General features: G+C 32.4%; 2 protein-coding genes across 3 annotated transcripts; one reads left to right on the top strand and one right to left on the bottom strand.

The window, feature by feature from the left end:
- On the top strand, nucleotides 1-26,013 carry LOC104243872 (GDSL esterase/lipase At5g03980-like). Of its 2 annotated transcripts, none has more exons than XM_070168517.1 (5): nucleotides 1-368; nucleotides 2,378-2,584; nucleotides 2,743-2,855; nucleotides 25,206-25,479; nucleotides 25,561-26,013. In XM_070168517.1, exons 1-5 carry the CDS (start codon nucleotides 71-73, stop codon nucleotides 25,785-25,787), a joined length of 1,119 nt encoding a protein of 372 aa, XP_070024618.1. In that variant the 5' UTR covers nucleotides 1-70; the 3' UTR covers nucleotides 25,788-26,013. The 2 variants fall into 2 exon arrangements, with proteins under 2 accessions (XP_070024618.1, XP_070024612.1); XM_070168511.1 differs by having other exon boundaries at nucleotides 2-368; nucleotides 2,707-2,855.
- On the bottom strand, nucleotides 7,123-8,841 carry LOC104214157 (uncharacterized). The gene is made up of 2 exons (XM_070168521.1): nucleotides 7,921-8,841; nucleotides 7,123-7,476 (listed from the first exon to the last, which is right to left on the bottom strand). The coding sequence occupies exons 1-2, from the start codon at nucleotides 8,810-8,812 to the stop codon at nucleotides 7,316-7,318; spliced, it is 1,053 nt and encodes a 350-aa protein (XP_070024622.1). The 5' UTR covers nucleotides 8,813-8,841; the 3' UTR covers nucleotides 7,123-7,315.
- Nucleotides 26,014-27,431: the final 1,418 nt, after the last annotated feature.

Raw genomic sequence — 27,431 nt, 5'->3', positions numbered from 1 at the left:
TGCATGTAGTATTTGTAAGGCTGAAGTTTCGGTTGCATTAGTGCAGTTTTCTTTTTTCATAAGTTTGGCCATGGCACTGATAATAAGATCAGTTCTTCATCTCCTAGTTATTTCCTTGATCAGTTTCGTGGTTCTTCAGCAGGAAAGTGATGCTGAAGAAGTACTAATGCTTCAAAAACCACGATTGATTAATTGCAAATTTGATAAAATATATCAATTGGGTGACTCATTTGCAGATACAGGCAACTGCATCAGAGAGAGAATTTGTGGAGCTCATACTGTATGTGGAAGATTTCCTTATGGAATGAATTTTTTTCAGAATGCAACTGGACGTTGTTCTAATGGCATGCTCATGATTGATTTCATAGGTTTGATATATACTTCATTCTCTGTCACTATTGACGTGTTTTTCAGATTTAACTACATATAAATATCGTATGTGGAATTATTTATTTAGTCTAGAAAATAATCAGACAACCTGCTCTAACAAATGTACTAATCAGTCACATGCCTTTTTATCCGCGGATGTAGAATTAGTGGAACTAGTCTTAGAGTTTTAAGTTATATCAGTGAAAGTTAACAAAAAAATATATGTATATAAAATCATGAGAATGATGATTGCCGATTCTATTTAACTAACTCAATAAAAGAAGAAGCTCTGCCTAAAGAAGTCCTCAAAGTTTTAAATTTTAGTTCTGCCAAAAATTAATTATTAATTATAATTATGATTTTATCTTACATGAATTCATTATGAATTAGCAAGTTTTACGCTATCTGGATACTGTAGTTATCCTCCTTTATTGTAGCTTGGGACCGCCGATGTAAGCGAGCTCATAAAGGCGGAGTTAGGACTGAGGCGTAGTTATTGTTGTTATTGTTATTGACATAAAAAGCATTTATGAAGGGTTAAAAAATTGATGTCAACTCATATTACAATTTCGTGTTTTTTTCCCCAATTGGTAAAAAATTGATGTCAACTCAAATTGATGTCAACTCATATATATACAACTCATATATATATATATATATATATAGACACACACTAAACTATTATAATCATCTAAAGTTTTTTTAGTGCAAATGTATGATCCATAAATCATATTCCATCAATTTTATGGTAGAATTTAATTTGTTTAATAGATCTAAATATTAGAAAAAAAATATTAATATTAATTTTTAAAATAAATTTATTTGTTGAAGGAAAAAATTAGTTTTTTAAATGTATAAAACTGGATATGTCAACCAATTTCAACTCTGTGGGCAATTAACTTCACATGATTACTCCATAATTTTTATGTTGTTAGGTGCTTTTATTAGATTTATTCTAAAACGTTAATAGTGTTTCTCTACTTTCAGAATATATAATTTAAAAATTGACATATAATAGATAACTAAATCGATAGTTTTCAAAAGTAAGTCTATGTGTCCAAAGACAAAAAAAATCCCCGTCGATTTTCAATAAATAAATTTTTTGGCATTATTTCTATTTTTAACTTTTATAAATGTTGAGTTTGTGTCTTGAGATAGAAACATAGTCATATTCGTAAAATAAATTATATGTCTATGATTTTACGTGAGGGATTAAATTTTTAAAAGTTAAAGATCACTTTTCTATATGGAAGAAATATATTGATAACGGTAATGACACGCTAATAGTTAATTCACCCAAATTGAAATAACTAATATATTTATATAAATTAAATTTTTTTGACTTTAAATTCCTAAATATTAGGAGTTTTTATATAGTCCAAATAAGGAAAGACATAAAAGCCAAGATTTTATTTAATTTTTAAGTCTTAAATATTATGAAAATGAGTAAATGACGATTTTGTCTAATGTAAAATCAAAATTTAAAGGGTAAAAAAAAAATGAATATCATCTTGCTAGGGACCTTCGTGGTTTTAATATAGTATAAATAGAGGTCAAGAGATGGTTGATGGTTCATAATTTCAACTTCAAGGGATAGTATATTTTCTGAGGTCTTTTTCCTTTGTATTTGAAGTAAAATGATTACCATATATAAAAAATGGGACAATATGCAATATAATGCTTACTTGCTCATATGGCCTTATGAATTTTAGCTAACATATACTGATATTGTAAAAAAAATTACACCATCATTAAATTTTAAGTTGTGATAGTAGGTTATGTATCATTTTTGCTTGGTTACTTATTAATAACTTATCATAGAAATATATTTATAACTATTTTTTAAATGATTTGAATTTTGTTTTCGCTATTAGTGCGTAGAATTTATTTAAACACGTACTCTACTCGTGCATTCAAACCTTTTACCAACGGACTGCATCCCAATTTATCCTCTCAATAGGTGTAACACTGATTGTGCTGTATATGCTTTCTTTTCTTTTTCACACAGCGCTGGAGTCTGGTCTTCCGCTCCTAAATCCCATCAAGGATCAAAATGCAAATTTTAGACATGGTGCAAATTTTGCAGTAGCAGGAGCTACTGCTTTACCATCTGAAATTCTGGAAAATATGAAGATGGTTAATCCATCAACCAATAGTTCATTAAGTGTGCAACTTGATTGGATGTCTTCTCATTTCGAAACCACCTGCTATACTGGTAATTAAATAATTAATTTGCTAAATACTTCCAAGTTCCTAGGAAATATGTAATTAATAATGTAATCTAATCTAACGGAAGTTGAATTGATGGATAGTTTTTTTGTCGTTCTTGCTTGCTAGATTGCCCAGAAAAATTGAATAAGTCTCTTTTCCTAGTTGGAGAAATAGGAGGAAATGAATGCACTCATGGCTTATTGGAAGGTAAGACGATAGAAGAGTCGCGAAGAATGGTGCCAGAAGTTGTCGAGGCCATCATTCATGGTGTTAGAGTGAGTTTTTGATTTTATACGGTATTTAATTTTTATTTTTTATGCGCCCATCCTACTAGTGATTTATTTACTTATACTAGTGTATATACCCGCGCGATACGCGGATCGATTCAAAGAAAAAAAGAGCAAAGAGAGATAACAAAAACATATGCATATTGCAAATTAATTTTAGCAATTGCGACCAAAATAATTAAAATAAAAGATAAATATTTATTATTATCAAGGGCCACCGACCGATCCCAAGCGGCTCTTTAAAAGAAGGCCTGGGCATGAAATATTTGATTTTCTTTTTGATTGGTAAAATATTTATTCCTCATTATGAGCTATAAGTAATAATAATAATAATAATAATAATAATAATAATAATAATAATAATAATAATAATAATAATAAAAATAATGATAAAAAAAAATTAATTTCTTGGTAACGCGAAAAATCAACTAACTTATTTAGCTTTGCTAATTTATCCAATGACTTGCCACTAACTTTTAATAAGCTACCTGGCAAAAAAAAAAAACGGACACCAAAAAAATACTCCTACTAATCCATAAGGAGTTAAAGTATGCTTCTAGATTAGTTGATTAATAAATCGACCAACTTACTTGAATTACCATCAATAGAGTTTTCAAGAACCTCAATTATCAGGAGGTTAAATTGGATAAGAACTACTTAATTATAGTCTGTTGTATTGAAGGATATAGTATGTTCTGAATCTTGTAACCAAAAAAGCTGCTAGTGGCATATGGAGGCTATTCAATATCAAAGAATAGATGTAATTTACCGGAGAAGATGAATCTCTAGTTAATTATCCAACATTGACAATTGTCTTTCCGATCATTTCTTCATCAAGGATATCGACTAACGCTGAAAGAATAGTACTTGTTTGGAAGAAATACTCTGCAATTTGTAGAAAGCAAAAAACGTGATTAAAGGACAAATACTATAAGACTTCATTTGTAATCTAGTCTAGAATATAAGATTTACATCACCTTCGTCTATGTGAAATACTAAAAACATGAAGCAAATGAATTGTTTTAATAGAAGTCAGCAATTACTGCTACAACCACAATATCTTAAATAAGGAATGTATAGTTACAGCCTACATGATCAAATGTATATCATAATAAGCAATTCCTCTTGCAGGAAAAAAAAATCAAAAGAAAAAAGTAAACATAAGCTTTAAGCAGGAAGTTAAATTCTTAAATCTTATTGATCGAATACTCTGTTTCAACTATCATTCACTATTAATTATTGAATACTTATGTTAGAAGTTAGAACAATTATAAATTAAGAGGCGTAAAACAATAGAAGATTTTAAGTCAAACAGCTCCTATAAGTATTTAATGTTTGAAGAATAATGATATTTCCATGTAGCTTCAAACTTTTGAACTTCGTCCCTTTTCTTACTGCTAGGCGTTTCTTAATAGTAGCAGTACAATCTTAATTCCTGTATAGATTTCATTTCTATTATCAGTCCTTAAGTTGCAAGATGAAAAGCTAAGCTAAGGAAAACCATTATCAAAGAGGAGTTAAAACACAACAAATTTGCTTCAAAAAGTTAATTAGGAGAAGTATGTCTAATGAATGCTATAATATTTTTGTACTGCTTCTACTGATTAAAAAAGAAAAAAAGGGCAACCCTCTTTTGTACTGTTTTACTTAGTAATAGTAATGATGCAAGCCAAAAAAGAAAAGAGATTCACAAATAACACCTAAAAGTAACTAATTTTAGAATAAAAAGTAATACTTTTAGTACCTATACAAATCAAGAATTGGACTATACATAAGTATTTCCGAAGTAGCTATAATAAAATGTCATGCTGGCTTGTAGTAAAGTGACTCTGCAAACCAAGATATTCTTGTATATGTTTGTAAGAAGATAAAGAGAATGAGAAAGAATGATGCAATTTTGCCTTTAAAAGGTTAGTTAGGAGAATTTTGTCCAATGACTACTATATATAAAAATTTTGTACTTCTACATATCACAAGAAAAAAGAAAGAAAATAAAGAGGAAAAAAGCAACTCTCTTTTGTACTGTTTCACACATCTGAAAAAAATAACAACAGGTTTCTCAATTAAGCATAATGATGATAAGTTTTTCTATCAAACAGATATCTAAAACAATCTAAAAATATCAGTGCACCAAAGTTAAGCAACATTCAAGAGATTACTCCACAAATTAAAAAGGACCTGAGAAATAGTCATAGGTTTCATGAATTGCTAGCAGTCATATTACCATCATATTGATAAATATGCTAACGAACTGAGGCCAAACATGCCTTGTCCAGCATTCATGATCTTTTATTTTGATCTATCAGTAGTACAATTTGTGGTGTTTTCATGTTATCTGGCCTTGTCCAGCATTCATGATCTTTTATTAGATCTCCAGCGTTAAAAAAATGCACAATTCAATGTTTAACATTTAACAAACATATGTTTCTCGAGAAACTTAGAATAAAATTAATTCTCAATATTCTTGAAAACTATTGTGACTAACATGGATATAGAAGCAATTATGCTTGGAACTGGATTTCAAGAAATAACCAGTGCCACATTTGATGCCAGATTGAAAAATATTTAGTTCCCCAGGAGCTTGGAGCTGTGATTGATAAGCGATAGTATTACTCCTATTATATGTTTTTTTAATAAAATTCTTTCTAAGTAATATTTCATACCTAGTAGCGGTCAATGAATGGAAATGATGGTTGGTAATCCATATTCTTTCAAGTCTACAATTTAATTGAATTGATTGACTGCAAATATAGATAGACAATTTAACAAATAAAGTACATGTGACTAAGCTGCAACAGGATATATCAATGTAAAGTACATTTGGAAGAATGCTTACCTCATTCAACTTTATCTTTCTCTGTAGCATGAGCAACTATATACTGAGTATGTACACTGAACTTGTCATTGTTGCTACTCATTTGATACTTACTCATTCAAAACTTCTATCCTCTAAATTTTGGATAACTTCTTTATACACTACATTTGTAGCTTCATTTGCTACTTTCCCATCTTCATCATAACATAAGATCTTCAACCCTTTTCTACTTGTTACTCTTGAAAGTGCAACGTATAGTTGTCCATGAGTAAACACTGGCTTCTTAAAAAATAATCCCACATTACATAATGATTGACCTTGACTTTTATTGATGGTCATGGCAAAAGATAGAATGACTGGAAATTGCCTTCTTTGGAACTTAAAAGGAATTCTTGCATCAGATGGAGTAAGTGTCATTCTTGGTATAAAAACTTTGTCTCCAGCCATTTTTCCTGATAATACTTTGGCTTCAATTACCCGATTTCCAAGTCTTGTGACGATCAATCTTGTACCATTACACAATCCCGACGATTGTCTATATTTCTTAACAACATCACAAGAACACCTACCTTCAAAGTGATAGAGTGATTTGGAATACCTGAACATTTAATACTATTTAGGAATTCAGGTGTATGTACATGTTCCAAAGATGTAAATGCATGATCAGACATACAAATTGTATCTGAACTTAAATATGATTTATCTTGGCTATTGTTGAGAGAAACCATGTAATCATTCACCGATTCCACCATTTGAAGAGTTGGTGCAAGAATTGCTCTTTCTTGAAGGTATTTTATATCTGTGAAATGTCTCAAGAAATCAGAATATGTACTTTCTATAATTCCAGATATTGGATCATCACAATTATGTATGAGAAGATCGTCGGGTATTTCTACTTTCTCAATGTCATCAATGGAACATCCAATCTTTCCATCACCTATTGCCAAGATCCAATCAGAAAATTGTTTAAATCATCCAAATCTGCACCAGATCTATTTTCTTGCAATCTCATATTTGTTGTTAGCTTTAAAACCTGACAGTGGGGCCACAAATATGAAGAATTTAGAGTTGTTTTAACAATCTCTTGCCTAGTACCTTTTGTAATTACATGCAAGATTTGTCTAAAGCCACCTCCAAGAACAATTGTTTTACCTCCAAATGGCCGATCTAAATTTGACGGATCTTTAAATCTTAGAATATCTCTAAGAGTTTGATCAAGAACTTCAAAACAGTATTTATGCATCATTGGTCCCTCATACCAAATGATCAATTTTGCCTTCACAATCAACTTTGCTAAAGGACTACCTTGTTTTATATTGCATGTTGAATCTTCAGTTGGATTTAGAGGGATCGCAAATCTTGAATGTGCAGTTTGACCTCCTGGTAACAAAAGAGAAGCAATACTACTTGAAGCAACATTTATCACTATATCGCCTTTAGATCGTACGCCAGAAGACAATGTTTTCCAGATAAAAGTTTTTCCAGTTCCTCCATGATCATATAAAAAGAATAACCCTCCTTTGTCTTCATTCACTGCAGATATGATTTTATCATAAATAGACTTCTGCTCGACTGTTAATTTCATTACTAATTGTTCATGCTCTTGTGTCAAAGAGCGCCTATTATAGCGCAATTACTCATTAATTAGTCTGTTAGCACCATCAAATTCTTCCTCATTGTAATATGGTCTTGGCATTGTCGAAAAATCGTTAAAGCTTTTTCCACAACTTTTTAAAATCTTGTCCAGCTTTTTCAAGCAACGATTTTTCAATTCATCATCTGTTAACTGTGCCGCTGCATGACATAAAAATGTTAAAGTTCAAAATAAAATATATACTCATATTTAAAACTCAACCATGTAGTTTTATGTATATATAAGTTGTTTGCTTTTGCATACAAATTATTAATTTGTTATAGAATAACATGTCTAAGCATAAATCTGGAGTACTATATTTTAGTTCTTTTAACTATATGTATTACAATAACTCAAAAGAAAAGGCTGAAATTTGTGATGTCATTTAGAACATATAAAAACAAAATGTAGCGAGAAAAAATCGGTATTATAAAATTAATGAAATTGACTTTATCAATAGTTAAAAACAGAGAGTGGTCTTCATCTATATGAATACCAAATTAAAAAAAGTAGAATATTATAGAAGTTATGAAGTATTAATATTTCTTCCTTGTTTAACATATAGCACTAAAAAAAATTAATCTAATAATTTTATCTTTTAATACCTGGATTACTCAATAATGTTCTTTCTTCATGGAGAATAACTTCTGACAATAACTCCCACGATGATTGCCAAACAATTTCTGGTCGTGACATTGAATTTGATAACAATAACATGACAAATAACTGTCTTAGATAAGATGGCATGCCCCAAGTACTTGCCTCCTTTATAGCATCAACATACTCTTTATCGTCATCCAACAACCCAAGTGCATAACATGCATCTCTAAAAGTAAGATAGTCATGATTGTTAATTCTTCTAAGTTGTTCATATGAAGTTGGACCTTTGATTACATTCAACAACAATCTAAGATAATATATCTCTTCACTTCCAGGAGTAACAAAGAAAATCCTCCCAATAGAAAATCCAGATTTTCTCCTCTTTTCCCATTTTTTTAATTTTTGGTTCCACCAAAATTTAAGAGGGAATTCTGCGTAAGTCAAATCTCTTGCTTCCGAAATTTTTTTGTTTGCCTCAAACCATCCCAAAAGCATTGATTCCTTCACAGTTGGTCTATTGGCAACATTATCAATTGGATCATCATCAGAAAAAATATTATTTTGTTCATTTGGAAGATGGAATGATAGTCTTTCCACTGATGGTTCTCTATGGTGAATAGGAAACTTAAATATTCTCCAAGTAGCTTCACATGGGGATATGTAGCGACAATCATAATACATGTTGATTTCATCAACGGTTGATGAACCATTGTCATGAGTACCTTGAGAAAAAGCAGCAGTTGCACGATCATGACCTTTATTGACATACTTAAATAAATATTTAATGGATCTTGTTTGATTGCACCACTCAACATTGATATGAGCGCCATATTTTAATAATAAAAAACGATTGTGTGGCACCACATACCTGTTATCCATATCAATACCATTTTTCATAATTGTTCTACCATTATCCCTTCTTCTATAAACAGGATACCCTTCTTCATCAACCGTTGTGGCCTCAACAAACTTTTTAGGAAAGTGCTTTGTACATCTACCATTCAGCATGCAAGGAGAAGATTTCCTAGCAGAACCACATGGGTCATGCATCATTAAATTTTTAACGGCATTGTAATAATTAGGATCATCCACTTTATCTAGTATTTCTGCCGAAATTATTCTATCAATATCTGACGCAGATGGAAATTTATTATGCTCGTGAAGAAAAAGTAAGATATGAGCATGAGGTAGTCCTCGTTTTTGGAACTCAATGGTATAAATCACTGCATTGGAAATTAAGCAAGTTTATTAAAAAAACAATTATCTGATTCATATAAATTATCATCTTTATTTAAAATAAATTGTAAATGTTGTGTACCTGCTTTTACTTGTCCAAAAACTTGATTATCTCTCAAATCCTTTATTAAGTGGTCCAATTTGATTTTGAACACCGTACTTAAAATGTCTGGACGATCTTCAGGATTCAAGTTTCTGCTCTCCACAAATCTAGTAATCTCTGGCCACTTAGGATTGCAAGTAAATGTGATAAAAAGATCAGGGTACCCGGCCCATTTACATATTGTCATAGCATCTTGATAATTCTGAACCATATATCGTGCACCCCCTGTAAAGCTTGAAGGTAGAATTATCCTTTTACCTTGGGATGAAAGATCGATGTCACCATGCAAAATAGCATCTACTAGGACTTTATAAGAATCAACTCTTAATTGCTTTTGATGAGTCCTGATAAACTTCAACCGAGAAGATTCTATCATTGTATAACCATCAACTAAAAATTGCTGAAATAATCTTCCTGAAGACACAATGGTGGGAACTTCATCTTTTCTTTCCTGAATTCTATAAGCGAAAAATTCTCGCATGCTAACACATTGCCTTCCTCTCGATGATTCATCGCCATGACTTAAAGGAATATCCTCTCTGTATCCATCTTGACCATAAGGAAAAAGCAAAGGATATTGTAGTCCTAAATATGCAGCATTTAGTTCATTTATCCTTTGTAGCTATCCAATTGTGTTTCTATATTGATATCACGATCACTTCCAGAAACTTCAAAATCACCAACCACCAAAGCAGCTACTTCTGGTATTGTTGGTAAGTTGTATCTTCTACCATCAGTACCTCTTTTCCCTATTAATCTGAGCTTAACATTGGAGTCTATATTCTCCTGGAATCGATCTCTGACCATCCTAAATGTCTTTGCCAAAACATTATTGTCATCAAACATTTGTTTTAGATCAGAAACAATTTCAGCATGAAGTTTATTAATATCTTGGCCACGACTAAAAAAAAGATATCAATAAAAGTTTTTAAATTAAATGTTATTTGCATAGTATTATATAATAAAGGTATAAGTCTAACCTGAAAGCATTGATTCTATTTGTAACTTCATTCTCTGTGTCATATATATATATATATATATATATATATATAACTGTGCAAATTTTGGAGTAGATCCTTCAGGAGGTAGTAAGCTCCCAATTTGATGATAGTTTTGACCACATAATCTGAACGTTCTTGGCCCTCTTTTCTGGTTGATAGAGACATCAACCTTACCCCCCATTGACGTAAATGAGAATATTAGGAGTTATAACTCCTAATATTTTCTCGAAAATGGCTACTTTTAGGACCTATATTAAAACCATTGCAAAATGATAAATGTGAATATAAGACGATATGAACATGTTGATATTAAAAGTTATAATTCCTCTAACCTGATCCAAATAAAAGTTGTTTTAAAACTTCAGGAGGCTTCTTAAGATTTGGAAGCTTTATTTTTCCACGATCACAACACATTGTGAATATAGGTTTTTTTGAGTTGTAATGCTTGCGGATTCTTTCTTCATACCAAAAAAGAGCACCGCACTTTTTGCATTCATATGTAGCATCTCCTATGTCCCAGTAATCTATACTTGCAATAATATACAAAGTCAAAGACAGAGATTATTGATTTATTTTATCCAACTACATTGAGTGAATAAGGAGTATCTGATAAGTACCTTCAGTGTAAATTTCGTCACATTCAACATCCACATCTAAGAAAAGTATTAGTTAAATCAATTAATAGGGATGGATTGTTAATATATACATCTATGTTTGTGAATATAGATTCTTTCTTTAATAATAACAGAAAAGTGCAAAGATATGGTTGTCATACCTGGATACTCTTCATCATCTTCATATCCTATGTTATTTGGAAACTGCCCTGTTACATGTATAATTTGTAAGTGTATATTGATCTAAGACTATTACTACTCCTGCTTCTACTCCCCTGATCATCCATAGGCTCTCCTAGAGAAGCTTCCCTTTATTGCACACTCTACTTGTAGTCTATACAGACATACTAAGTTGTCTATTCAGTTAAGACTTCAATGGAACACTGCCATTCTTTTTAATTTACTACGATTCATAAACATTAGAGGACGAGATGCGCAAGTTGAATCCAGAATTCAAGTATTGGTAAAGACAACTCAACAATCTCCATTATTACATCAAGATGATACAGTGCGTTAACGTACAGTTTTTTGACATATACTCCTAAACTTACAACTTTTAGTTGCCAGTTCACTTCTTAGTAATACTATCATTCTGAAAAAAATAGTTCCTATATTACGGGTGTTAGAACTTGAAACAATGCCAAAATATTTCTCTTGAAGATAGTCAATTAAGTAACTTCAGATTCACATAGCCACATCTAGTATAAGGTCATTATTTAAAGGTAAACCAATATCTCATAGAAACATACAGAATGACAGTGTTGTTTATTGCAACGCCGATTTCTAGTAAGAGAGTTGCAGTATTTAATTTTCATTAATCTTAACATTGTATTTTACTTTTAACTAATAACAATATGAATTTCAAATGCTTACCTTGCATTATTGGAGTTTCATTTAAATCTGGCAGAGAATTATGCATTTGCACATCTACAATGTAGTAGGATTGTTAGTATTAATTGAAAGAGTTCCTATTAAATAATAATTTTTTTAACTTTTGATATACTTTAGACGAAAAATTAATATGAGAATCAAACTTTTAATACCTTTTTCAGTTGGAGTGCCATTTAAATCAGGCAATATGTTGTCACTGTATGCACCTATGATGAGAATGTATAATTTTAAAAGTAATACAGATAGAATAAAATAAGTCAACAAAAAATGTATACAATAAAGGTGTTAAATAGATAACACCATTGAGGAACTAACCTTGCCATACAGGAATTGTATTTAAATCGGGGAGAAGATAATTTATTTGCATGTCTGCACAATGAGTTTTATATGCATCATTAGTTGTAGAACTATTAATTAACTTGGCCAAACATTATAATAAGAATAAATTATGATAAAGTAAGTTGTAACAACACAACTAATATATTAAATAGATGATATTTTGACTCACCATTTGTTATATCGGACAAAGGAGGAACTCTTTCTTCACTTCCGACAGAATAGTTTGTATTATTGGAAGGTTCAATATGATGTATTCTCATGTCTACAAAATAATGTTTAATATGCATCATTAGTTATATAACTAATAATTAACTAAACCAAACATTCAAATAAGAATAAATTTTAGTAAAATATAAAAATATAAAATGCAGAATTTTGAAGGAGGAAACTTCAGAGGCAATAATATGCACAACTTTCCTAGTGATCAGTGAAACAGAGAACTAACAAAATATAAGCTATATAAATTTTCCGTCTCTTTTAGCTCTTCTTGTTGAACCGGTACCTCTAAACCTTTTCTTACTTTGAACCACATGTTTTTCATCCTTCGGACAAAATTATTTTTATGTATTCTCACATCAAAACAGAATGAAGCACAAAAATTGAAGACACCAGAAGATTATTATTAGAAAATCTATAATCTCATAAAACAACAGATGCTAAAATTCAGAGCAATTATAAATTACACAAGGTAGAAGATGATAGGAAAAGAAATTTGGCGACAAAATAAACTTAAGCAGATATTTAGATGATCAAGATTTCCTCAAAGACCAGCAAAAATTGCTACCGCATCTAGCACACGAGTCCAAAGGAATGCATGATTTTGGATATAAATTCAAGAATAAATCAATTATCTTAAAATTTAGTCTCAGTACATGAATATGGAGTAGAAATAACCTAACACTATATTTCCACTCCCTTCTGTAATTTGCAACTATTGAATTGCAAACGTTAGAACTCGATTACTGTTGAACTTCTTCAACCAACTTCATGTTGTCAAGTCCTTTTAGAAGCTAAATTTATATGAATACTTCTATCTACTCTTTTACAGTAGATGTTTCACTATAAAGACTTATAAGTATATGAATACTTCTATCTACTACTTATAAGCTTGCAATAAAAAAAATATAAAAAGTATTTCAGATATGATAATGCTAATCAAAGAACATACCTTTGGTAACAAAGTTTTTTTTGCGCCTTTTCTGATTCTGTATGGTGTATTTGCTTGGTATAGAAAGTGGGATTTTTTGATTTTCCATGGAGAAGGATCTGAGAAGCTAGATTTAGTATGCCCTTTTGAAAGAGTTTAGAAGAAAGATGAATTGTATTGATGATCGTTATTCTATAGCATCAATTAGTGCATCTCGAGTAAGCTGATAATTTGCAATATGTTCATCTATTGAAGGCCTAAGCTCTCTAATTTTTTTTTCTCTGTCCTTTCGTTCAGCCCTTCGATTTCTTAACTTATTTCGTATCGCCCTTGGGACATTCCTGATAACTTCAGGCTTTGAGTCAGAATCATTATAGGAATAAATGTTGCGACTGCGTACCCTTCTACGTTGTCCCATTTGTTGAATTTGAGAACTCGTAGTTGAAGTAATTTGAACGTGTCCTTGTTCAGCCATATTTGAAATAGGACTAAGGAAACAATAAGAATCACTGCAACGTCTCATTGTGATAACATATTTGAACATATTGATGGATTTATACAACTATTTTAAAAGCCATTGTCAACTGAATGAAGGACAAACATCAGTAGTGGATATAAAGCTTCCTTGGTTGAGCATCGACAGGCAATAAAAATAAACAAAAGTTTGCTGAAGCTCTTTCGAATATTAAAGGAGATGAGAAGAAATTGCGAGACAAATTCTATAATTCTGAAAATTAAAAGGAAAAGTACAAACTTTATAAGTTTCAGCAATTCTGGACATGTAACAACTCAGTTAAAAACAGAAACCACATTATGCTAAATTCTAATATGAGTATTTAGCTACGCAGCGTAATTTAAGTCAGTATACTAATAAGATGACAACACAAATACAGTTGTACATAATAAATTCCAGTAGATCACATAAAATTTAGTATATTTATGTCCATGATACTATCCTATATTGCAACAAAAAACAGTAATTAAATTGGAAAAAACATTTTTCCAAATCTGTTATTCCAAAAAGACACTCTGTAAGAAAAAAATTGGGAAAATAAAAGAGCATCTTTAACCAACAATTATGTAAATCGTAAATCTGCAAACAGTGGATTAAACTTCATAACGTTGTTATTGGGCGAAAATTTAAAGACTTGAGACTATCGTGATTTTGCAGAAAAATTTGTTACGTAATATTGTCGGAGTCTCCTCTGTTTTTCTTTGTTCTTTCACCTTTTCTTGTTTTAACGCCTCCCTTATTATGTCCTTTTATTATATCATGTGATTAGTATAGTGGGGAAGTGGTTATAGTGGGGCAGTGTGGATGATTTGTGAAGGGAGATGTGAAGTAGAGGGTTGAAACATGAGGATTGTTGGGTGGGAGTGGGAAAACGTGGGGGGTATATGATAAGAAAAAGAACTGCATATTCAAAATGGTGAACTGAAGGGTTTTGAAGGCTACTCCTATTTTTGAGGTAGCTGGCGCATTTTTTCAAATAAAATGATTTAATAATTTAAAAAATTAAAAATAAGAAAACTGGAGAGAAGTTTGAACGGTTTACTCATGAAAAATTGGAACCGATTATTATTTCTAATAGTAACTTCCTAATGATTAATTACTTATTTGAATTGAGTAAATAACTACCCCTTCTTCAAATAATAGATATTTAAATATTTTAATTTAAAATTTAAAACTAATTAATAACAAATTAACTAAGTTTTGTCCTAAAAAAGAACACATGGCATTCTCTTACGCTGCCACTTGGCATAATCTCAAAGTGATGCCTTGTGCTCAACTAAGAGTTTGGCTAGTTTTATTCTGAATTTATGTGTCCATTATGTTGTATTAAGCTCAATTGTTACAATTCTTAGTTGCCTATCCAAAAGAAAAGGTTACATTTTGTTCATTTATCTGGTTTAAATATGATAAATATTTTTTCTTGGTGTTTTGTATTTTGGATGAATAAAATAAGCAACTGTGAATGCAAAAAGGCACTATCTTTACTTTTACCCTCATTCAAGCTATTGGCCTGGCTCGTTGTTGTATACATGTGCTGCCATTGAATTTCTTGAAACAGATTCTCCTATTTCCACCATAATTTTTCTTGGTGTCACGAGGAACTTAGAGTATCTCTAACTCTAAGTTGATTTTACAAAATATGGTCCTATCAAGTAATAGCAAAATAATTAAAACTACTAAGTAGAATTTAGATCCAGTAGCCTTAAGATCGATACTGATTGTAACGACTCCAACGCTCTCACCCGACCTAAGAAAATATACCTGTCATGAAGAGAATAAATTTGTTCCTTCTTTCGAGTCATGTAGAATTATTATTAATATTTCAGCAAACTTAGCACTTTATGGAAAGTAGTTCAGTCATTTAGTTGAAATGTTCGTCAACTAACTTTATGATCCATCCCTGGAGGAAGATGCAAGCTATCAATGGTTAACATAAAAATCTATCAAAAAAATGAGATAATTTAACTAACATTAATTCAAGATTGCGGACTGTCTTACGTATTTATATAGGAAAATTTTAACAACTGAAATAACCATGAACTGATTCAAATATCTTGTCCATACAGATGAAAATACCAAATTAACTAAACAGGAAAAGTTCAATACCAAGAAAAACATGAAATGATTCAAACATGTTGTTCATAACTAATAAAACTAATAAACTAACTAATAAGACAGTTCTTAGTTTCTACAACTCGTACATATGCAAACAACGTATGCTATCTTCTTCTTTTTTAAATACTCTCTTGATCTTATTTTCCGATAACCGTGCATTCGAATCTTCTTCAACCACTGCTACAGGATTAGTTAAACTATCTTGGCAGGTGTATGTGCAACATCGATCAACTCATTATCTTCAGTAGAATCCTACATATTTAAAACACAAAAACATGTGAAAATCAATACTTAATCTAAAGTTGTTGTTGCTTTATTATTTTATAACTTGCAAATCATTAAATTAAAAGAATGAATTATGTAAAATAATATTTATAATGAGTTGTAAAATCACCGTGATTTTGTTATCTTCCTGAATGACTTCGTTATTATTGAAATCTGGATCCTACAAAGAAATGTGTATCATAATTAAAATTTAATGCAATCACAAATAGGAAAACTGATAAAAATTGAGTATAGAAACATACTTTGAACGTCTCTTCTTGTGGAGAAGGAATATATTTCTTTATAATTTCCTCGTCGTCAGTAAGTCTAATAACTCTTAAGACTACATCTTTATTCTGATTATTGGAACTGTTAACCTCAACTTTAAACATGACCCTTTTTTCAACAATATTTTCTATCTCCATTGGACATGAAGAGTCGTCTGCAGCACCAGAAGTCTAACAAAAAGATATAATGATTCTGGTTAATAGAAGCTACAACAACAAAAGTAAAAAATAAATGTAATACGGTGTACACATTTTGTTTGTTCCTTATAAGAATATTGTAAAAAAGACGATGCTTCAATTCTAATAGTAACTATGTTTTTAAGCATAAGCTAAATGCGAGGAATAATACACTAAATAAAGCTATTAATATAAAAAGACTAAAGTAGAAGATGGGAAACTAAAATGAAAGCATAAGTTTTCTGATGCAAAATGCCTCTTTGTTCATTAACAATTCCTGAATTTTGTCGCCAAACTCCAACCATTTTAATAATATTTTGTAACATCATATTCAGCAACATCGTCATAGAGATGGAACCATTTTTTCTTGTTGTTTGTTAATCACTATCTTATAAAGATTGAATAGGTAGTGTTAATGTCAAAATTATTCTAGATTTCATACAATACTTGTAAACAAAAGTAGATTTGCTTGAGTCTATGTTGCTTTTTATGTGTTTAGCTGCAAAAGAACAAACCTAGATTTTAAAGAACTTCAAAACAAAATGAATCTTTAGGGGTAAGATAAAAACAGAACTTAACCTTAACTACAATATCTTAACTTTAGCGAAACTCAAGGACACCCAAAAACAGAGAAATATTGTCATACTTTTAAAGTTCAAACTTCTCAAGTAAATCTAATAAGAGCAAAGGCATACAAATTTAGCAATAAGTTTATTTGAAATTTAAAAATCATATCTTAATCACTTTGTAACTTAAACTTAAAAGAATTTTGACGTTTGGTTAAGTTAAAGTTCTTTCAAGTACATCAGTCCTCACATGCATATAGACACAAAGTGAACTACCCCATCAATAAAACGGGAAGGAGATGCAGGGGAATGGATCAGGTACCACTTCTTTCAACGTTGATGTTCTTATTTTTCTGAGCAATTGTATTATACCTCAAATTCAACATCCTTTAAATCATTTGCTGACTTTTCGATAATCTTAGTTCCATCCTTATCCCATAACAACAAAGAAATTGTGTCGGTGCAATCCATCACTTTAACTTGTAGCCTGTACCTGGAAAGAGTTTGTATTTTTAAAATCATATAATAGTAAAGAAAGTATAAATTATAGTCATACCTATGAATGACAGATTGAATCTGCTCGCATTTTTTACAATAGAATTTATTCCCCGCTTTTTCTAGTTTCTTTGAGCAATTTTTGCATGCTAAATAGCACCATCCACGGTCTAATTCAACGTGTACAATAGTTGCTACAACCCAGTAATTTCCTGGCTGCGCATAAAAATTATATATACAATTGTTATGTAGAGAAAGATGAGATAAGTAATTAAAAAGTAAAAAAAAAAAAAAAAGTAGGTACTGACATGGTTACGGTCACCCAAATCCTCAACATTTTTAACTTCAATACTTCCAGATGCTAGCTCATTAGCAACAGAGCGAGTTTTGTGAGATGAAATTTGAGTAATTCTTTGTGAGCTTTCTCCACGCACAAAAACCATTCTGTTTCATTTTTTAACTTGAGATACGTTAATAAATTGTAAGACTAAAATTTAGGATGAAATAGACTTAAATTTAGCCCAACTTATAGAGACCTGGAGCAAAAGTCAACAACTTGAGGAAGATTTGAATTGATCCAAAGCTTCGATGCGTGCCAAGTGTTCCTCACCGAATATTGTTCTGCACACTTAATGATAGGACCAAACCTGTTGTTGCATGTGAAAGTAGACAAAACAAAAGAAACAAAAATCAAAAAGAGATGAAAATATGATGTAAGCGCTTACATCGACATTCTTGTGATGTAAGCGCTTACCTCAGCATTCTTATGATGTAAGCGCTTACATCGACATTCTTATGATGTAAGCGCTTACCTCGGCAGGGCATTCAAATGCTTATAAATAGGGGTCTACATTTTCATTTGTAGAACATCCCAAAACTTCTTCTATCTCTCTTCAATTAATAAAGAGCTATTCTTTGTGTGGCCGTGGAGTAGACAAAAATTGCCGAACCACGTAAATCTTGTCTTGTCTTGTCTTGTGTAATTTATTGTTTCTCTCCTAAATATCCTTTTCCTTCTATTATCTTGACATGCTTCCTTAACAACTGGTATCAAAGCACAGACAGTGTAATTCTGGTAGAAAAGTACAGTATTGGTGCAGGTACGATTCACAAGAATAGTGCGACACTATTGATCATCGTTACTATTCACAAGCACTATTCACATAAATTGTTTTTGTGAAAAATGGCATCGGAAGAAGGGAAGGTTAAGATTGACAAGTTCAATGGCAAAGATTTTGGATTTTGGAAAATGCAAATAGAGGACTATTTGTACCAGAAAAAATTACACTTACCTCTGACCGAGGTGAAACCGGAGACTATGTCCAAAGCGGATTGGGATCTATTAGATTGTCAAGCTCTTGGTGTGATTCGTTTGACGCTAACACGAAATGTGGCATTTAACATCATTAACGAGAAGACCACTGCAGGCCTGATGAAGGCGTTATCAAATATGTATGAGAAGCCATCTACTTCAAATAAAGTCTATTTGATGCGTCGATTGTTCAACTTAAAAATGATAGAAGGTGGATCAGTCACGGAACATATCAATGAGTTTAATACAATATTAACTCAGTTGAGTTCTGTTAATATAACAATTGATGACGAAATCAGGGCTTTGATTCTACTATCATCTCTACCGGAGAGTTGGTCTGCAACAGTAACTACAGTTAGCAGTTCATCGGGAAGTACCAAACTCAAATTGAATGATATTAGAGACTTGGTTCTAAGCGAAGATATTCGCCGAAGAGAATCAAGTGATTCCCTAGGATCTGCTTTTAGTACCGAAAGCAGGGGGAAAATCAACCAAAGAGGACAGATTTATGGTCGTGGCAGATCAAAGTCAAGGAGAAGAGGACAATCCAAAAATCGCAAGGACATTACTTGTTGGAATTGCGATAAAAAGGGTCACTACAGTAGTCAATGTAGAGAACCAAAGAAGAAGAAGGAAGAAAATTCTGCAAATGTAATTGTTGAACAAGTCGGTGATGCACTAATTTGTTGTGCAGACAGTCCAGTCGAATCTTGGATTCTGGACTCAGGTGCATCCTTTCACTCTACATCATGCAAAGAATTATTGCATAATTATATTGCTGGAAAATTTGGGAAAGTTTATCTAGCAGACGGTGAACCTCTCGACATTGCCGGAAAAGGTGAAGTTCATATAAAGACTTCACAAGGCACGTTATGGAAATTGTAAAATGTACGACATGTTCCTGGACTCAAGAAAAATCTGATATTTTTGGGTCAGATTGACGATGAAGGATATACAACAACATTCGGCAACGGATCGTGGAAGATAACCAAAGGGAATTTGATTGTGGCACGAGGCTTCAAAAGGGGAACACTGTATGCAACTGCAATAGAAAGAGATACTATAGCAACAGTTGATCATGGTCGTGATACAACATTGTGGCACCGGAGGCTCGGGCATATGAGTGAGAAGGGAATGAAGCTTTTGGCATCCAAAAAGAAGTTGTCAAACCTAAAACATGTTGAATTAGGTTTGTGCGAAGATTGCATTTGCGGGAAACAAAAGAGAGTTAGTTTCTCAAAGGTGGGAAGGACGCCAAAGAAAGAGAAGCTGGAACTAGTGCATACAAATGTGTGGGGACCAGCTCCTGTAACCTCTCTAGGAGGCTCACGCTATTATGTCACCTTCATTGATGATTCCACAAGAAAGGTATGGGTTTATTTTCTGAAAAATAAATCTAATGTATTTGTTACCTTTAAAAGATGGAAAGCTGAAGTTGAAAATCAAACAAGTCTAAAGTTAAAATGTCTGAAGTCTGACAATGGAGGAGAGTATGATAGACAAGAGTTCAAAGCATTTTGCTCGGAGAATGGGATCAGAATGATCAAGACAGTTCCTGGAACACCAGAACAAAATGGTATTGCTGAGAGGATGAACATAACCCTGAATGAACGAGCCAGAAATATGAGAATACATTCTGGATTGCCGAAGTATTTTTGGGTTGAGGCTGTTAACACGACAGCTTACCTCATAAACAGGGGACCCTCTGTACCGCTGAATTTTGAAATTCCTGAGGAGGTATGGACAGGAAAGGAGGTAACTCTCTCACATCTGAAAATTTTTAGTTGTGTTGCTTATGTGCATGTAAACTCTAATGATAGAGATAAGCTTGATCCTAAGCAAAGAAATGTTTCTTTATTGGCTATGGTGATGATAATTTTGGTTATCGATTTTGGGATGATCAGAATAGAAAGATCCTAAGACACAGGAATGTCACATTTAATAAAAATGTGATGTACAAGGACAAGCTTGAAGTAGAACCAACCAACACCAGCAAACAGACAATGTCTGAAACAGTTGAGTTAGAAGAAATCTCAGAAAATGAAGTAGCTAGAGGGATTACAACTGATTCTGAAATTGAAGATGAAGAACCAGAAGCCGAATTTGAAGAAGAACTAGAAGCCGAACCTGAAGCGAAACCAGAGATAGAATCAAATCCAGAACCAAATCTGGAATCAGGACCTGAATCAAATTCGGATTCTGTTACTCATGAACCTACATTGAAGAGATCTAAAAGAGTCACGAATGCTCCAGATAGATTAACTCTCTCTCTCTCTCTTCACTATTTACTTCTTACTGATGCTGGAGAACCAGAGCATTTTGTTGAAGCAATGTAGGTGATAGACTCTGATAAATGGAAGCTAGCCATGAAAGAAGAGATGAATTCTCTTTAAAAGAATAAAACAAGGATACTTACGGAGTTACCAAAAGGAAAGAAGGCATTGCAGAACAAGTGGTTGTACAGAATCAAGGAAGAGCATGATGGTAAGAAGAGATACAAAGCAAGATTAGTAGTAAAAGGCTTTCAGCAGAAGGAAGGAATTGACTACACCAAGATCTTCTCCCTTGTAGTCAAATTAACTACTATCAGGTTGGTGCTAAGTATCGTAGCTGCAGAAAATTTGCATTTGGAGCAGCTAGATGTTAAAACTGCTTTCTTGCATGGTGACCTTGAAGAAGACATCTACATGAAGCAACCTGAAGGTTTTCAAGTTTCTGGTAAAGAAAACCTTGTGTGTAAGTTGAAGAAGAGTTTGTATGGTTTGAAACAAGCTCCCAGACAATGGTACAAGAAATTTGATGGATTCATGCATAAAAATGGTTTCACACGATGTGAGATGGACCATTGTTGTTATATCAAAAATCTTGATGAATCCTATATCATTTTATTGTTGTACGTTGATGATATGTTAATTGCATGATCTAGCATAAATGAGATCAACTTGGTTAAACAACAACTGGCGGAGGAGTTTGAAATGAAAGACTTAGGACCAGCTAAGCAAATGCTTGGGATGAGGATTAGCAGAAACAGGTCGGAAGGAACCTTAAAGTTGTCTCAAGAAAAGTACATACAGAAGGTACTAAGCAGGTTCAGTCTTCATGATGCAAAGACCAGAAACACTCCACTTGGAAGCCATCTAAATCTGTCAAAGGACCAATCACCTAAGACAGATGAAGAAAAGAAGTACATGTCCAAAGTTCTGTATGCTTCAGCAGTAGGAAGTTTGATGTATGTTATGGTTTACACTAGACCTGACATAGCCCATACAGTTAGAATTGTCAGTAGATACATGTCAGATCCAGGAAAGAAGCATTGGGAAGGTGTAAAATGGATATTGCGATATCTCAAAGGCACTTCAGGTATGGCACTTTGTTTTAAAAAGAGCAATATTATCTTACAAGGTTTTGCTGATGCAAATTTAGGTGGCGATCTAGATAGTCGAAAAAGTACCACGGGCTACGTGTTCACCTTGGGTGGTACTGCTGTTAGTTGGATGTCCTGACTTCAGAAAAGTGTTGCTCTATATACCACTGAAGCAGAGTACAGAGCAATCTCAGAAGCTAGAAAAGAGATGATTTGGCTCAAGAATTTTCTTAAAGAGCTAGGTAAAGAGCAGGACAATTGTGAGCTTTTCAGCGATAGCCAGAGTGCAATTCATCTTGCCAAGAATCCAGTGTTTCATGCAAGATCGAAGCATATCCAGTTGAGGTATCATCATATCCAAGAGTTGATAAATGAAGGAACTCTTTCCCTACAGAAGATACCAGGATCAAAGAACCCGTTAGACATGTTGACCAAAGTTGTCGGTGTTGACAAACTGAGGTTGTGCGCTGCCTCAGTTAGCCTTCAAGACCGATAGATAAAGTATTTATCTTTGGTAATTGATATATTAGCTGAATCTTTTTACAGAGTATCAACGAAGAGCAGTAAAAAAAACAAATGGTCCGAGTAGCAGAGAAAGATCAGATGGTCCTTTTACTTTCCCTCACCAATGTTGTTTTGTAAGACTGTGATTGTATCTACATTGATTCCAACACTGAATTATAAGGTGAAGGCCTTCCACATTGATGGAACAATTCTTGTTTTTACTGCAAAAATGTGGATTGTACCACATGATATATATAATCAAGTACAGAGCGAAAACTAATGTGTGTATTCATGTTTTTCCTCATTTAAGACATTGGATATCTCGTTAAAGTTGCCTTATTCGAAGGAATAATTTAGTGTTATTCCATTATGTTTTTTATTTTATCTAATACTCTTAAGAAAAAAAATAGAGTAAAATGACAGGTAATGTTGCAAAGAAATAACAAAGTTTCATTAATTTTAAAAATTAAAGGTAGTTGTACAGACGGCTCTCTCACTCAGATTCAAATTTAACAACATAAACCCAAAAAGGTTCACTTGGCCAAACCTCGTGATAAATGTCAGTTAAAATTCTACCTAAAGGTTGTCCAAGTGAATCTACTAAAATTGCTAAGGCTTCCCAATCAGATAGTATAATTTTGTCTATAGCATCAATTAGTGCATCTCGAGTAAGTTGATAATTTGCAATATGTTCATCTATTGAAGGCCTAAGCTCTCTAAATTTTTTTCTCTGTCCCTTCGTTCAGCCCTTCGATCTCTTAACTTATTTTGTATCGCCTTTGGGACATTCCTGATAACTTCAGGCTTTGAGTCAGAATCATTATAGGAATAAATGTTGCGACGACGTACCCTTCTACGTTGTCCCATTCGTTGAATTTGAGAACTCGTAGTTGGAGTAATTTGAACGTGTCCTTGTTCAGCCATATTTGAAATAGGACTAAGGAAACAATAAGAATCGCTACAACATCTCATTGTGATAACATAGGACATGCATATTATTTGAACATATTGATGGATTTATACAACTATTTATAAGATATTGTCAACTGAATGAAGGACAAACATCAGTAGTGGATATAAAGCTTCCTTGGTTGAGCATCGACATGCAATAAAAATAAACAAAAGTTTGCTGAAGCTCTTTCGAATATTAAAGGAGATGAGAAGAAATTGCGAGACAAATTCTGTGATTCTGAAAATTAAAAGGAAAAGTACAAACTTTATAAGTTTCAGCAATTCTGGACATGTAACAGCTCAGTTAAAAACAGAAACCACATTATGCTAAATTCCAATATGAGTATTTAGCTACGCAGCCTAATTTAAGTCAGTATACTAATAAGATGACAACACAAATACAGTTGTACATAATAAATTCCAGTAGATCACATAAAATTTAGTATATTCATGTCCATGATACTATCCTATATTACAACAAAAAAAAAGTAATTAAATTGAAAAAACAGTTTTCCAAATCTGTTATTCCAAAAAGACACTCTGTAAGAAAAAAATTGGGAAAATAAAAGAGCATCTTTAACCAATAATTATGTAAATCGTAAATCTGCAAACAGTGGATTAAACTTCATACCGTTGTTATTGGGCGAAAATTTAAAGACTTGAGGCTATCGTGATTTTGCAGAAAAATTTGTTACGTAATATTGTCGGAGTCTCTTCTGTTTTTCTTTGTTCTCTCACCTTTTCTTGTTTTAACGCCTCCCTTATTATGTCCTTTTATAATATTATGTGATTAGTATAGTGGAGAAGTGGTTATAGTGGGGCAGTGTGGATGATCTGTGAAGGGAGATGTGAAGTAGAGGGTTGAAACGTGAGGATTGTTGGGTGGGAGTGGGAAAACGTGGGGGGTATATGATAAGAGAAAGAACTGCATATTCAAAATGGTGAACTGAAGGGTTTTGAAGGCTACTCATATTTTTGAGGAAGTCGGCGCATTTTTTCAAATAAAATGATTTAATAATTGAAAAAAATTTAAAAATAAGAAAACTGAAGAGAAGTTGGAACGGTTTACTCATGAGAAATTGGAACCGGTTATTATTTCTAATAGTAACTTCCTAATGATTAATTACTTATTTGAATTGAGTAAATAACTACCCCTTCTTCAAATAATAGATATTTAAATATTTTAATTTAATATTTAAAACTAATTAAGAACAAATGAACTAAGTTTTGTCCTAAAAAAGAACACATGGCATTCTCCTACGCTGCCACTTGGCATAATCTCAGGGCTGACTTTCTTCCTTTTAAGTAAATATAGATACCCAGTATCTCTCTTCTATTTTATCGATGTGAAATTTGCCTAGATTGTCACTTTATATATTTATTACCTATTGATCTGTTTATCTCTTTCAGAGGGTGATTACTTTGGGGGCTACTCGAATTGTAGTCCCTGGCAATTTCCCAAGTGGTTGTTTTCCAATTATCCTAACCAAATTCATGACGGACAATTCAAGTGCTTACGATGAGCACCATTGCTTGAAAGATTTCAATAATTTAGTAATCTTCTTCAATGATCATTTGCGACAAGCCATTCAAGAGTTAAAGAAAGAGTACCCAAACATTACACTCATTTATGGTGACTACTACAATGCCTATATATGGCTTTTACAAAATGCCGTCAGTCTTGGTAAGTGATGCTAAAAATACGTACTCCTCATTCTTATGTGTTTATAAGAAAGTATATGTATTTACAAACTTTTTTTTTCAGGATTTGACAAAAACTCTCTACAGAAAGCTTGTTGTGGAATAGGAGGAGGAGACTATAATTTTGACATACATAATATTAAAAACTGTGGTGCTCCAGGAGTCTCGGTGTGTGTTGACCCGAGTGCTTACATCAGCTGGGATGGAATTCATTTGACACAAGAAGCATACAGTTGGTTGGCAAAATGGCTAATTGGTAATATGTTACCCCAATTGAATTGCCAAGCTTAAGTGTATGAACCAGAACGCATATTCAAAATAAGCGCTCTTTCTGTTTACACAGCGCAATGCTGATTTAAGCCATTGTCACGTGCCGATTGATGATATTATTGAAGCCCTATTGAAATGGCAAGTGCATTAAATTAATCAACATTACTCTCCTGAATATTATTCTTTTTATTCTCTAATTCTCTCAATATGAATAAATCAACTAGCAAGTGCGTGCTTTCTTTTTGTATGTTTTGACTATTTGTGTGTTTCATATTATTAAGGGGTCGTGTCCAAAGTTCAGACGTGACTAGAAATCAAATTTAATATTATTTTATTTCTTTATTCTCTTGATATAACCTTCTTCCCTTGATAAATTTTACCTTACAAATCAATTAGTAAGTCAACCAGGAGCAACTATTTTAGGGCTAATTCACTCAACTTTCATCTTATTGTACTAATTAGTATAAATATTTTAAGAAAAGAAGTGCGTGTGAACAGTATAAAGTGTGAACGTGTGAACAGCATAGAGTGTTCTCAAATTTTCATATGGCGTTATAAAAAATTGTGCCATGTGAAGTCAGTCGTATCAATCAATTAAGCCCGAGAACATTAAACTCTCAATGTTTAGATTATATAGATTATTTTAAATATCAATGGGAAATATTTTTATTGTTCAAGAAAAAAATTATAAATTATTTATAGGAGTAAGAAAAAAGAGGTGACTTTCTTGAACGTGTATTATACACAATACTCTTTAAAATATTAGTGTATCATGCAAGCAAATTTTACTGTCATTTAGGTAAGCCGATTATATTATTATTACTATATATATTTTATTATTTATTTACTTAGTATTATTATTATTAAAATATTTTCATCGTGAGCTTTCTGTAGAAAAAAAAAACTATACTAACAAACTTGTTATTCGAGATTGCATGAGTAGAATTTAGACCGTAAATACTAAATTAGGAGGCTTACCGGGTTCTCCTTTGAGGACGGGATCTGCAACAATTGCAATTTATCTTACCGGTCATAGAAAATCCTCACGAAGCGAATGAATTTCATTTGTCCCCAACCTACTATTCATCTCTACGATGCAGAGAATGAATCCTCTGGGGTTGCCTCCCTATCATAATTAATTAAACCTTCTAAAATGAACTTTAGGTGTGCCATATTTAACAACAAATAGCTATGGCCCTCATGGTTAAGTCTAGAAGTGAATAAATCGAGGTGTGCCGTGCCAAACAAAAATTTTAATTGCATGGCCCTCGTTTAATCAATTGTGTTTTGTCCTTAGAAATCGAGGCGTGCTATCTAGTGGAATTCTCATGGCCCTCGCAAAGTTGCAAACGCTAGTTGCTTTAAGCGCATTATTTTAATAACTTTTACCTTCCTAAATTCGGGTGCGCATTTATGTGACACAAATCTCAATCTCGACAATGTTATGCAAAATGTGTTGCGGGCCGCGGGTGAATTTATGTGACGTGGTTCAAGACGTATTTTCGATAACGTTGAATTTTCTTAAAAATTAATTAGATAAAAGCGGGTTTAAAGTTAAAAATGCACATAGGTTTGAATGTGTATTAAAATCAGTTAATAAGCCAATTATAACAGTTGAGCGACCGTGCTAGAACCACGGAACTCCGGAATGCCTAATACCTTCTC

This window comes from Nicotiana sylvestris, chromosome 1 (assembly GCF_000393655.2).
Source record: "Nicotiana sylvestris chromosome 1, ASM39365v2, whole genome shotgun sequence".
Taxonomy (NCBI): Eukaryota; Viridiplantae; Streptophyta; class Magnoliopsida; order Solanales; family Solanaceae; genus Nicotiana; species Nicotiana sylvestris.
This window is presented reverse-complemented; position numbering and strand designations above follow the sequence as displayed.